The sequence below is a fragment of the Pterocles gutturalis genome, unplaced genomic scaffold (assembly GCF_000699245.1).
Source record: "Pterocles gutturalis isolate BGI_N339 unplaced genomic scaffold, ASM69924v1 scaffold25490, whole genome shotgun sequence".
Classification (NCBI taxonomy): domain Eukaryota; kingdom Metazoa; phylum Chordata; class Aves; order Pterocliformes; family Pteroclidae; genus Pterocles; species Pterocles gutturalis.
The window spans coordinates 49,160-62,738 of record NW_010146579.1 but is presented as its reverse complement, the minus strand read 5'-3'; the positions used below and the strand labels follow the sequence as shown (position 1 = coordinate 62,738).

The 13,579-nt window shown below is 35.7% G+C and overlaps 1 protein-coding gene across 1 annotated transcript; it reads left to right on the top strand.

Annotated features, from left to right (window-relative positions):
- The first annotated feature begins 2,029 nt into the window (after positions 1 to 2,029).
- NDUFS4 (NADH dehydrogenase (ubiquinone) Fe-S protein 4, 18kDa (NADH-coenzyme Q reductase)) lies at positions 2,030 to 10,724 on the top strand. The gene is made up of 3 exons (XM_010085798.1): positions 2,030 to 2,200; positions 6,303 to 6,376; positions 10,516 to 10,724. Exons 1-3 carry the CDS (start codon positions 2,109 to 2,111, stop codon positions 10,617 to 10,619), a joined length of 270 nt encoding a protein of 89 aa, XP_010084100.1. The 5' UTR covers positions 2,030 to 2,108; the 3' UTR covers positions 10,620 to 10,724.
- The last annotated feature ends 2,855 nt before the right edge of the window (positions 10,725 to 13,579 follow it).

Below are 13,579 nucleotides of genomic sequence, written 5' to 3'. Positions count from 1 at the left end.
GTAGCCTATTCCCATAAACAGGCAAGCTGAAACATTGAAACCAAACTTTACTACAGGTAAAAAAACCTTTTTTGTTAAACAAAGCACTTTGCCAATTCAAATAAGAAAACTTTAAGCTATTTCCTTCTAAACCTTTAAGCTTCAGCAGTTAGAAATGCCAGTCTGTCAGGAGGTGTTTTACATATGTATTGCAACATTCCAGTCACTGGTAGTGTTTCTTTTTCATATCACTGCTAGACTCATATTAAAAATAAACATTACTTGGTCCTAATTAAATAATTTATAGTGGAATTGTTAAGATATTTTGACAGTTTCTTTTGGTAGTCTGGGTAGAAATGTCAGAAGTTGGAAAAGCAGCATGCATGCTTGTTTGTTTTCCCTGCTGTTCTGATTTCAAATACAAGTCAAATGCTTTAAGCTTTCTTCCTTGTGTAGTTTTGAGGGACTGATCTCCCAAAATTTATTTTCTGAAGTAAAATGAAAAATGGGACTTGCCTCATTTCAAAGCATGATCTGGTGACAGCACCAAGAGCTTCTAAGCTTGCCACAAAACAAGATCCCATAAAGTTAGTAGCTACAGACATGTAAAGCCACAGTGTTCTATTTAAACTTGTTTGCCTTTTAATTCAAGTCATGGCAGTACTGGCAAGATGACTTCAGTATGCCCAATGTTTTGCTGCACTTTTTTTTTTTTTCCTCCCACTTTTTCCAGTTTACTATTTGTTCCTGGAGGGAGGAGGGGAGGGCAGGGAGGGAGACCAAGGAGCTCCCAATGGCCTTTTAAGTATGTAAGGAACTGGAGTAGTTTAGGATCCTTAGAGATGGATTTGATGTTTTATTTCACTCTTAGTAGGGTGAACTGACAGGTTAATTTTGTGTAATTACTGTTTAGTTTTTAGCGAGAAAGTTCACTTTGATTATATCAGATGTTGCTGAGGGTAATTTTTCACAGCAGTTCTTGTGAGATTTTTCCCTGTCTTATTCTTTGTTAAAGTCAGTTAATGTTTCTAGGCAGTTTTTTGTCATCTTTCAGTTTTTATCTTTGTTAGGTTTGTTTGTTGAGGGCTCACAGCCTTCATAGAGGAGGGCATCCTGCTACAGACTATATACAATGGTATATACAATGTTACAAACCTTTCTTTTCTTTGAAGGTTGAAATCTCCTCAGTCCTTTTGGTCTTCACAAAAATGCTGAAGACTGTTACCAGTATAGAATGTTCCTCTCTTCATCTTGAACATCAACTGAAGAATTGACTCTCAAAAGCTGATATTTCTAGCTGGCAATGCCAAGGGAGTCAATTTTATGTAATAAATAATGGTTAGAGAAATAAAAGAGCTAAATTCTAGTACCTGCTAGACTGCTCTGCAGTCTGAAACAATCAATAGATTATTGTGCAGAAGATAACTACTGCCTCTTGCTTCCTGCTAAGCATAGCTTCTTGAGTGAAAGTAAATGTTGGTGCTTCTAAGTTATTGTACAGACTTAAGCCCACACAAAAGCACTCACACTGCGTCACATAGCTGGTTGGCTAGGATTTTGGTGAATAGTTCTGTTCATATGAAGTTTAGGCTCCTAATGGTAATGTAAAATTTTGGGATTTGTCGGTGTCTCAGTCTGTGCTCTAATGTTTTCCTTCAGGTAGAAAGAAGTGTTTATACATTTCCACATCTTTAGGTGGTACAAGTTGGAGCAGTCCTGACTTTGCGGCTGTGGTCAGAGGATGGGAGAGAATGTCCTGTCCCTCCTCTGGCACTAGCAGTTGCGTAGCTGGGCGATGAGCAGGTTTGGAAAACTGGTCCATGCAAAATCTAATTCAGCCAGCGGAAACAGTATGATAGCAGCCCCAACGTGTATCAGCTTCACTTCTATACAGCTGGACTCATAACACACATTTCTGCATTTTTTTCTTTTTTGTAACTTATAAGAGAAAAATAAAGCATTAAATTGTGTAAAAAGCATAAGCTGTGTTATTTTACCAGCCTTTTACGCGAACCCTTTTTTAACAATTTCCATTGTGTTTTTCATAGGATATCACCACTTTAACTGGTGTTCCAGATGAGCACATCAAAACCAGAAAAGTTCACATTTTTGTTCCAGCACGTAATGCAATGCAGGCAGGAGTTAACAATACAAAGAAATGGAAGATGGAATTTGATAACAGGGAGCGCTGGGAGAACCCTTTAATGGGCTGGGCATCTACGTGAGTAGTTACTGAATTTGGCAATACTTCTATATTTGTCTCGTACTAGTCATGTAAATTTTAAGTTTGAAATGTTCTTTCTACCTGTAAATCTACTTGTGTTTTAACATTACTTACAGTAAGTGGTTGGGTTTCTTAGTTGTATATTAATGATCTGTTACACTTAAAAGCAGATCTTAGCTTACAACATCATCTGGAAGAGTTTGAAAAAGGCGTTAACAACCAGAAATTTCAACGATTACGTTTGTGGTGATGTTACTGCATTGGCAGCATCAGGGAAAGAAGGTTATTTGTTACCTGAAGCAGTAAACCCTTTTCTGCTCTCAGTTGCATCTTTTAAATTTGGTTAAATGTGAAATAAGAATACTTGGCATCTGGATTTTTTTTTTGTACAAAGTCTTATAAGTATCCTGAAGATCTGAAATGAGGAGCCATAACTAATTTAAACATGTAAAATATTACACTGTTTGCTTCAATGTTGCTAATATTAGTAGTAAAAATTCTTAAATAGGCCGAAATTCAGAAAAGTACTAATCTTAGCTAAATATGCTGTAATTTGTAGCTGTAAGTATAACTTGGATGCAGCTAATTTTTAATTATTTTTTCCCCTATATGAATATACTACGTATATTTTACAGTGCAGTTAGAATTCCTGTAATCTGTGAGGACTATGCCAGCAATTCTCTTGACAATATTGTAATTTTGATTTGAACCTGTCTTATTTGAGGCATATTCAGAAAAGTTAGTTATTCTATATAAACAAAAATCAACCACTAGAGGTTCCTTTTGAGACTTCAGAAAGGATACAATATATATTGAAAATGTCTGCAATCATATTAGCACATAAGATCAAAGAACACAAAATTTGCTGAAAAAAAGCCTTTTTTTGAGATTTATTAACATTCTAAATCTGGTCACAGAATTTTTTTTCTTTTTTTAAAGTATTTTATTTATAAAATAAATGTATCCAGAAATACTAATTCAAAGTAACTCTGAAATAAAGTCTTCCTGTTATGTTGGTTTCCATTAAAAATTGAGGACTCTCACAACCTGTAACGTATCGGTTGTATTGGTATTGCAAAGCATTAGGGAAGCCAAGCTCAACTATCACTAGATGAAAAAAATACTGAATACAAATTCAAATTGTATTAAAATAGTGAGTTAAAATATCTGTTTTAAAACTTTAAGCTGGATATAACAATGACCTCATCTTAAGCACGTCCTGGGGTTTTTCACGATTTTTGTCTTAAGCATATTTAAATTGCTGCTTAAGAGGGTAAGATTTCAATAATTTAATACACGTATGCCTTATATGATGTGACTGCTGCAAGTAGCTACTACATTTAGCAAGTAATGACCAGGTTGTTTCGTGGGGTCCAATCTAATTAAGTGATAGACTGTTGACCGGCAATACACCTTTCCCTCCTGTCTTGTGTGTCCCCCAAGTGTCTAGTCACTGAAGTATGGTCTATTTATATCACTCCACAGATCATTACACTGTAGCAGGTGCTGGTAACACCTGCTTTGTTTCAGATTGTATTTAGCTTTCCTTCTAATCCCCCTTTGCTTTTCAGCTGACTTTAACCTCCCCAGACAAATTATTTTCTGGGTGGGATTTTGCATTATCTCAGCCAAAACAATGGCTTTTAACCTTTCTAACAGTTATAACCATTTGTGCTAAATAAACCACCTAGAAAAATGAGGCATGGTATTAAGGGCTTACCTGTGTGTTAAATTGTCCTGGAGAGAGTTTGTTGTGGAAATTTAACAATAAATGGCTGTTTTGAGTGAGTTCCTCTCTGAATGTGGTTTTATTTTGGAGTAAGGAAAGATTTCCTGTTTAAGCAAGCTCCAAGTAGGCCAAAAGCAAATGCTGTGTTGAGAATTGACACTGCTAGGTTAAGGGCTTTGTAAACTAGTTTGTATCTGTTAATTTTTTTAAGAAATTCTCACAAAGACTGTTAGTGAACATTCTGGTAATTTCAAATTACCATTCAACACCCAGGAATATCTACGAAGAGATTCTTCTCTTCAGATTTAATTTCTGCAACGAACAGTTCTTAGAAGTTTTCCCATTTACTTTTGAATAATGTAATGAGATTGGTGGATTAGAGCCCTTTAGGGTCTAGGGATCAGAACCCTTTTCCTCTGAACTCAATATACTTATTTACCTGTAGGTCTCTGCTATACTTGGATATATGTATATCCATATATGTGTATAAATATATGTGTATATATATATATATGTAAAATGCTATACTGTAATTTTACAGTCTTATTTGCTTTTTTGGTTGCATTGGTTTTCTATTGGATAGTTTTTTCTGTGAAAATTATCAAGTTGTAGATCTAAAAAAAATGGATCCATGGCATTTTTTTTTTTCAATTGTGAGGTTTCATAGGAGGAATGTCTATGGATAGTTCTTGAGTACATCTTTTAATATAAAGCTGACAACAAAGAAACATGGGAAATGCATGATTTCTATTGTACAAGATCTCATAAGAGAACAAAATGTGGAATCCCAGTTTGTAGTGACTGGTAAGACAGCTTAGGGCAGGCATACAAAGTTGCCTGCTGTCATAACACTGTCATGAAATCATGCTGGTCATCCTGAACTCCAGTTTGCTCACTGATTATCACACACTTAAATGCATGGATAACTCATTTGTGGGAAGAAATCAAAAAGCTATACTTAGATTGGATAAAAGATGATCCCACATGAAAACAAGAACAAATAATTTCTGCACGATCCTCATTTCCGAACTGCCTCTGTCCTAGAAGGTTTTTCGCTAACTTGCAATACTGAAAAGACACCAGTGCCTCCCTACACTTCAGACTAAACCTTTGATCCCACTTAGTAGTGTTGAGAAGATTTTTCCAACCCCATTTGTGGAAGAGAAGAACGATAAGCCAAAGTCTCACAATGTTGCGATATATTTGGGCCAGTTGGTTCTCCACTGATGACATGATGGAGTAATTCTTAGTTCTTAATTCCTTGCTGCCTTTATAAGAGAAATCTTTAAATGTCTTTAAGAGAGCCTATCTTAGTCGTTTGTGAAAGTGTAATTTCTGCCTTTACTCTGTTTGGGTTTTTTTGTGTTGTTGTTGGGTTTTTTGTTGTGTTGTTTTGGTTTTTTTTTTTATTGGGAAATATACTGGATATATAGTGAACTCCCCTTTTCCATGTGTACATCAGATAAAATTACATTGTTGTCTTTGCTGGAAGCTAGATTCCCTCTCTTCCCCTCCCCCTCTGCAAGTCACAGACTTTGTCCTTTATTGTAGAGAGTTGCATGTATTTTTGGTTGCTTTTTCTCTTCATTTACCCTTCTAGCTTAAAAGAGAGAACAGTTGAGAGGCAGCTCCTTCAGTAGCTTCTTGCAAATTGGTCTTGTCTTCCCAATTGTCTCCCAGACTCATGTGCAGTATTGTCTCAGGGAAGCATTATCAAATCATTGTGCTGCTACAATCAATATCTTATTTCTCTAAAAGTTTTGTAGATTAATTTTTAGAACCCATTTTGTTCTTAAATTGAGCTTCTATAGCAACAAATAAGACAGTTTGGTTTTTTAACTGAGATTTTAATTTGTTTCAAAAAGCTGAGCTCTCAAAGTTTTTTACATACCTTTCAGTCTCTGATTAATTCCTGCTCTGCTCGCTTTGATATTCTGCTCTTTTCTGTATAAGATTATTATTCCCCTACTTGCTCTAGACTTCTGATCCCCTTGAAGTGTTCAAAATTACCTTAAGCCTCCTGATCTTCCAAAAGAGAGAGACTACACAGCTGTAAAAATTAAAAAGATTGTTGCAGACCACTTGCCTAACCACATGGTGAGGTTATGTTTGTCTAATAAAAAAAATTAAAACATTAATTTCTACAAGGAGTTGGGAGGAACGTTTAACAGACTGAAAGAGTGGACTAATATTCTGTAGAAAGTAAGTGTTAACCCTGGAAATAATTAAAAATAAAGCAATGTTGAATGTTTTGTAAGGTGGTATACTACAAAAAGTTGTGTAATACAGCATTTGACTAACACTTGAGATTCAGATACAATTATTTTGTGTTTGAAGTGTGTTTAAAATTTATTATCTGATTTCTTACAGAGCTGATCCTTTATCCAACCTGGTTCTTACTTTCTCTACTAAAGAAGATGCCATTGCCTTTGCTGAAAAAAATGGTACGTATTATACATATTGAGTATGAGGGATTCAACTTTCTACAGGCAATCTTGATCTCAAAATATTACTAATAGAAAAAGTACGGGATAAAGTACCTTCCCTCTGTTCCACAAAACTGTTAGACCATTAGTGCTCTACCTGGCTTGGGGGAAAATTAATATTAACACTTTAAGAGTGTCCGAGGCTGAGGTCCCAATTACATGACAGTAGGATTTTCCTGAAGGCTTGACACGAGGACCTGAATTCTATTTAAGGAAAGACTGTCAGAACCCTTGTGCATGTTAAATAACCAGAAAAAACTAAAAGTAAGTGAATACCTTGTAACCAGGTTGGACTTTAGTTTTGGCCGTGTTACAGAATGGATTTATCGTAGAATCATAGAATATCTCACCTTGGAAGGGACCCATAAGGATCATGAAGTCCAGCTCCCTGCTCCTTGTAGGGCTACTTAATCCTAAACCATATGACTAAGAGCATCATCCAGATGGTCCTTGAACTCTGACAGGCTTGGTGCTGTGATCATTTTCTGTGAGAGCCTGTTCCAGTGATTGACTACCCTCTTGGTGAAGGACCTTTTCCCTAACATCCAACCTGAACTTCCCCTGACGCAGCTTCATTCTATTTCCTTGTGTCGTATTGCTGGTGACCAGAAAGAGATCAGTACCTCCCCTTCCCCTGCCCACCTTGAGGAAGTTGTAGATCTAACTTTTCTCAAGTACAATACTAAAGTTTAAACACATACACTTGATGATCATATTTGAGAAAAAGACATTTTTAATGCTAATGACGTGTCAGAAGGACCGTATCCATAACCTTACTTGGTTATTTAGGTTTGTATTTTCTCACAGGATTATGGTACCAGAAGCAGTATACACAATCTCAGCCTTTTTGAATATTCAGCAGTCCTTTTATTTGTTGTATGAATTTTTCACTGCATTTTTTAAATCAATTTCATTTTCCTTATAGAGCTAGGCTTGATACTTAGTGCTCATGGATGTGAGGAAGATTAGTGGGACTGAGTTAAAGCCAGGAATAATGCATATGGAGTGTAAGCTGCTTCAGAAGTCTTCCCTGTGGTCTACAGCTTTCAACTCTGTTTAGTCTGGGATAAATAGATAGTAAAGTTTCTTGGTAAGAGTAAATTGTGCAAAGTAGTTAGATGCCTTATACCACATACCCAAAAAACCAGTATAAGTTCATTAACTTAAACAATTAAGAATCTGAACCATTTAATATGCAATTTATTTATACTTTTTAATGGTAAAGGCTAGTATATAATTTCTCTATTCCTCTTCGAATGGATCTTTTTAACTAAATAATTTTATTGAGAAATAAATTGCATTAACTAAGAGATTAATAGCACCATCATATTTGCGTTGGATATACCAATTACTGTACAATTTTAATAGTATTTTGTGACTTTTTTGAACAAATAGGAAATTTCAGAGAATCTGGTGTTGCTTTACTCATACTTCTGTATTGTTCATGCTATTTCTGTTTCTTGGGAAATTCAGCTTATAGAGAAGACACCTGAATCCTGGCCTCTATATAACTATATTAATTAGCTATTTATGTCATCTCTTTGTACACATTATGCTTTGTCTTTTTGAAATGCAGATTGAAGTAAAGTGCTTGATTTGTTCAGTGTTGAAATTTATGCCTTCACTGAACTAGTAATGAATCTCCATTGTGCAGGAACACTGCAAAGAAATTCTACCAACTAAGCTAAGACTGTGACTATTCAATATTCACTTAGCTTACACCCTTAATTTTATCATAATTGAGATGTACCAGACTTTTCTGCAGGTGCTGGCTTTCCTAAAGTATTATTCCATTTTTATTTAAGGTGGCTCAATTTTATGCATTTGATATGGACATAATGTTTTCTGTAGTAATAGCTTCAGTATCAGATGTAACTACAAATGTAAATTTCACAATATCTAGGTCTGCATTTAGAAAGAAATGAGAAACTTAGGCACACATTTACAGTGGAACTTAGCTTCTAAACTGAGATGTTACTGAAACATGTCTAAGTCTGGGAACACAAATATTTACTTCTCTGCCCTTCCCAAGTTTTCCATTACAAAATTCCTTAAGAACCTCAAGTTTAATTTCTGCAAATCCTAGATATTGCAGGTATTTTGATACAATTGAGAAGCATAAGAGTTTTTTCTCACCTAAGAACTTCAGGAATTTGAAGCAAACTGTCTTTCTACCTGCCCCATCTGATACGTTTCCTAATGTAGGAATACCAGCATTGAATACAGTAACAGGAGAGATCTCTGTCCAAAATAGGACAGCTGAGGATGGTCTGAAGTTGAGGCAAGGAGGAAATACTTGTAACTGGATGAAATCAAAAGTTTAGCATGTCAACCTAAATTCTTTTTGTCCTGTCCAACATCACCAAGGCAGTTGTTTAAAAACATACAGCTTTAGTAATAAGGATGAAGAGTTTTTCTACTCCACAATAACCTTTACTCAGGTGATAGGGTGTTCTTCCAGAGATGATGAAATCTGCTTTCTATCCACTTGGCTTGCATGGCAGGGTTCTGGGCACGAGTAACCTCCCCCACCATTGTGGTATTTTTATAAAAGTGACCTCTGCTCTCTGTCATGAACAACTGAAGGTGCCTAACTCAAGGAGGCTGTTCCAGAGTATGAAAGCTTATCACGTATGGTGGCCTCTTGCAATACAAAGTTAGATGTAACTAACTTTGTGGATTTTGGATAGCTATGGCAGCCCAAGTCATTGTGCTGGCAGTTGCAAATCTCTTTTGGAGGCACTCGGCTCCTCTCTATCTAGTATATAAAAAGACGAAGCAATATCTTGGAGCTGTAGATTCCATTCCAGCAGCCAAGTACCTCCAAGTTAGGTGTTATAACACTGAATGTTGCAATACCAAAGTCTGTCTCTGGATCTAATTCTAGCTGTTTTCTCAAGCTTATATTTTTAATCGGAACAGGAGGCAAAAGCCAGTGCTCTCACAGATGGAAGGAATATGTTTTTAAAACCTCTATTCCAGTATTTCTCACAGAGAATGGTTAACTTAGAAATGAACATTGGTTCAGCCTAATAAACATGAAGAAAATATTTGTGTGACATTTGTGAATAGACAAAATTGAGGCACAGTAATGTGACAACTTGTGTATCGTACAAAACATGTTTTGATTTGTAGGTGTATCTTGAGTGTTTTCTGTGAACTTCTTTGCTGTAAAATTTCAGATATATGTTAAACCTTTTAGGATTTACCCAGTTTTTGTTTTAAAACTCAGGAAGAAAAGTATTATCAGTATCAGTTAAAACTGCACACTTAACCACTTCTAGCTTCAACTCCAGTAACTGAGCTTCAGGTAGAATGTTGCAGCTAAAGCGACCAAACTTTGGAATACTGAGTGCTGCCCTGGCAACTTTCCAGGCACCTGGAGGCTGCAACCAATTTGCATTTTGATTTACATAAACACTAATATCTCCACCTCCTCTTTTCTGACATTTTTTAGCATTTCTCTTGCTTAACTATCACATAATTTACTTGTCTTCTATCACTTCATTCCCTTTTCTTTTACTCCTAATTTTTTAATGTTCTTATAAAAATGTTAAGTATTAAACTCCTTTCTAATGCTGAAGTTTTTTCTTTGTTTTTCCTTTCTTTGGGCTTCCCACCCTTCTTTTTTCTTGAGCTTTCCAAGGTCTCCATTCTCTCGCAACCTTTGGGATTGATCTGTATGCTTTCCACACCCCCCCCCCGTTTCCTTATCTTTATTTTAATTTCCTTTCCTATAATACACAGAGCCTTAGTGCTTCTGTGATGCTTTAAAGTGGTGGAGCCATGAACCTGCAGGGCAGTCAGTGTTCCCTGTTAAGATTTTCAATGATGACTGTCAAGTTTTTTGCAGGACTAAAGAAAATGGAGGTATGTAGTATGGTGAAGTCTTATCAACTAGGAGAACAGACATATGTCACGTCTATGGCATTTCAGTATTCTCTGCTGCCAGCTGCAAAGGAATAAACTAGTGGTGCCTATATGGAGAAAAAGATATTAAAAGGTTTAAGTTGCATTTGCTCTATATTGTATGCTGAGAATATTTAGAATTCTCTTTGTTTCTTGCCTCCCCCCATCATTTTCCCTGCAACTTCCAGGCTGGAGCTATGACGTTGAGGAGAAGAAGATTCCAAAACCTAAATTCAAGTCTTACGGTGCAAACTTTTCCTGGAACAAAAGAACAAGGGTGTCTACAAAATAGGTTGGCATTGGCTGTCTGACTGTGAATAAAGTCAGCTGTGCTATATTTATAGTCCATGTATAATACATCTCTTAATCTCCTAATAAATTTGACCTTTAAACTACAGATGCATCTTGTGATGTCTATTTAAAATGTTTTTGATGTCTCCAATTGAACCTGTTACAAACTTCCCTATAAATAGAGGAGATTTGGATTGTTCATACTTCTAAAAAATCGCTGTACTAGGAATCTATCAAAAGGAATGTCTGAAATCAGCTGCAACTTTAAAGATTATGGTTTATCTTTGATGGTATTTTTATATTCACTATCTTGTTTAAACTTATCAGCCTTGTATATACAAATTGTCTCAACAGAAGCTGGGTTTTTTTCTTTCTGTACAATTTTGTCAATTGAAGGGCAAAGTATGATACATAAAACTTAACATTTGAATGTAACTTAACTGTTCTGTATAAATGTATATTATATGACCTCCTTTCTGCCCAAATTATTATTGTCATTATTCCAGAATCATTCATGACTGGAATAGAAGGCACTGGGTTTTGTGTTGGGTATGTGGGAGGTTTAGTCCAAAAGATTGAGATTGGAGTTTTTTCTCTGTGATATTCTTCAAAAGTTAAACAAACCACTTAAATATTCACAAATTAAGTCAGAAGAGCGTCAGGTGCCTCACACAGCATCAACATATACTGATTATGTAATTATAGTTCTGGGCTTTTTTATTGCTAGTTCCATGTTTATCTGCATTGAGGTTTCCTGTTGCCTAATAGAAGAGGTGATAGCATCTCACCTTAACTTTGAATATATTGCCTGACCTTAGTTCATTTTACGTGACATTAAATGATTAATTTTAATAACGCACAATATTATGTTTTGAATCCTTAGTTACGTATCTATGATTTTTGATTTATTCACTTTAACTTTTAGTTAACAAATTGAGATATCAATACATGGTCAGCGAAATCTGTTACAAACTGGGGGAGTGCACACTTTTTTTCATATGCAACTGAGAGTTTTATCCCAACTGTCACAAAAGAAACAATTGAGACCCCTTTCTCCACATAGATCTAAAAAGTTTATGTAGGTGCTATGCACTGAATTCTAGCTAAAAAGCAAAAAACTACCTCGTGTTGCCCAGATTTGATTATATTCTTGTTTCAGTTTTAACCAGCAGCCTGATATGCTGGCTAGCATTTTTTTAAAGCATTGTTTTTAACCCAGTTTCAGTGTAATCAACCAGTTGCCTGATGTCGCTGTTTTCCTATCACAGACAAGAATTGTTATTCCAGTTCATCTTCCTATTGAATTTTAAACGCTGCATTATGCAGTCGAGCCTAAAGTCCTCCAGGAACACCAAAGCACACCAAGCTGTAATCTTAAGAGTCCAGAATCTACTGCATCTCTTTGTATTTCAGCTAAGCTTAATATGCTGATCTTAAGTAAGGAGACAGTAATAAGAAAAGCCATTTGTTGTTTTTTTTTTTTACTTCTGTCTTTTACAAGTGAAGAGCAGCAAGATATTAATTTAATGGTCTTTGAGCTTTGTAAGATTGTCAGCATTAAAATTGAGAAGTGCTTGGGTATCTAATGCAGCAGATGCACAGCGTGGTTTTTGAAATGGTGTGGTCCAGGGATATGACTGATAAATGTTTACCTAACATTATCTTTGGACACCTAGTATATTAAATTGCTATATGTCAATCTATACTTGTAATAACTGGAATCAGTTTCACAAAGAGTGCAGTTTCTGTTTTTTTGTTTCTTCTGCTAAGATAATGGAAATATTCAAAGCGGAATTCATTAAGCATTAAGAAAGCTTTCTCCTTTTTTTTTTTTTTTTTAATGACTATGTTCATTATGTTTCTGTACTGTGCACCCCATCCTGAAGTCTTTAAGTTGTGTTTGAGCCCAGACCTTTGTTTCCTCTGATCACTTTCCTAGGACTTGGATTTTTTTCTCCTGTTGAACGACTTCTTAAGAATGAACATGGTGACAATGGAAGAGAGTTGCTTTGGCATCGCTATAGTCTTCAAACCCTAGAAGTGAAATTGAGTGCAAGAGCTTGCAGAGGACCGGTGCCAACAGGAATATATACTTGAGAGATCAAAAAATCTATTAGATACTAAACTTCATTACCCTTTCATTAACTTATCAGAATACTACAGAACTAGGCTGGAACTGAAGTTGTACAAGATGATCTGACCATCTTTAGTTAAGTACCTTTAGAAGTAAATGTTTCATTGCTGGACTCCAGCTTTTATCTGTTCTGCAGTGTGTTATGACAGTGTTCCATTGCTCCCAAAGTTTAAAGCTCCCAAACAAACAGAACACGTTCTTTACCCATTGGGATTTGCATGCATCTGAGGTCTTACCACCTTACACGGCAATAACAACCAAAAGGGTAGCACGCCAGCATTGCAGAAGAACATTGCATACATGTTTCATTGGCATTAAAGAATAAAGTACTGAGCTGTGTAGATTTAAGAAGTTTTATTTACAGTTCTGTAGCTTCCATGATTGTGGAAAGTCTTATGCAAAAAATTAACAGGCTAATCTGAAGTGCTTTACATGTGGACTTGTGTAGAACATTGTGTGAAGTTCTGGAGGCAGAACTCTGCTACTGGACAAAGTAATTTCCCAGTTATAAGCAAATTATTCCATAGTATCACCAGTTTTCTGAAAAAGGCTTATTAGTTGTTATTGCTGTCTCAGCCAGCTACATTTTGCAACGAGACTTGGATTGTTCCTATCAAGTCTGGATGAAAGTTCCTTCTTTTAAGAAAGAAGAAACATCATAATTTTTTTCTTTCATATGTTTCTACTCTTTACTCCCATCAGCTCTACAAAGCATGTCTTACATGTTTACAAGACTTTTTAATGTCTGTTGACCACATGAAAATTTTCCATCATGAATTTTGAAAAGTTGGCCACTGCGGTACTATAATTTCTGTTAAAAGCAGGAA

Coding starts and splice junctions, on each gene's coding strand:
- NDUFS4 (XM_010085798.1), top strand. CDS start 2,109: ATGCAGGCAGGAGTTAACAATACAAAGAAATGGAAGATGGAATTTGAT. Junction 2,201..6,302: donor TTAATGGGCTGGGCATCTAC/GTGAGTAGTTAC, acceptor GATTTCTTACAG/AGCTGATCCTTTATCCAACC. Junction 6,377..10,515: donor TGCCTTTGCTGAAAAAAATG/GTACGTATTATA, acceptor TGCAACTTCCAG/GCTGGAGCTATGACGTTGAG.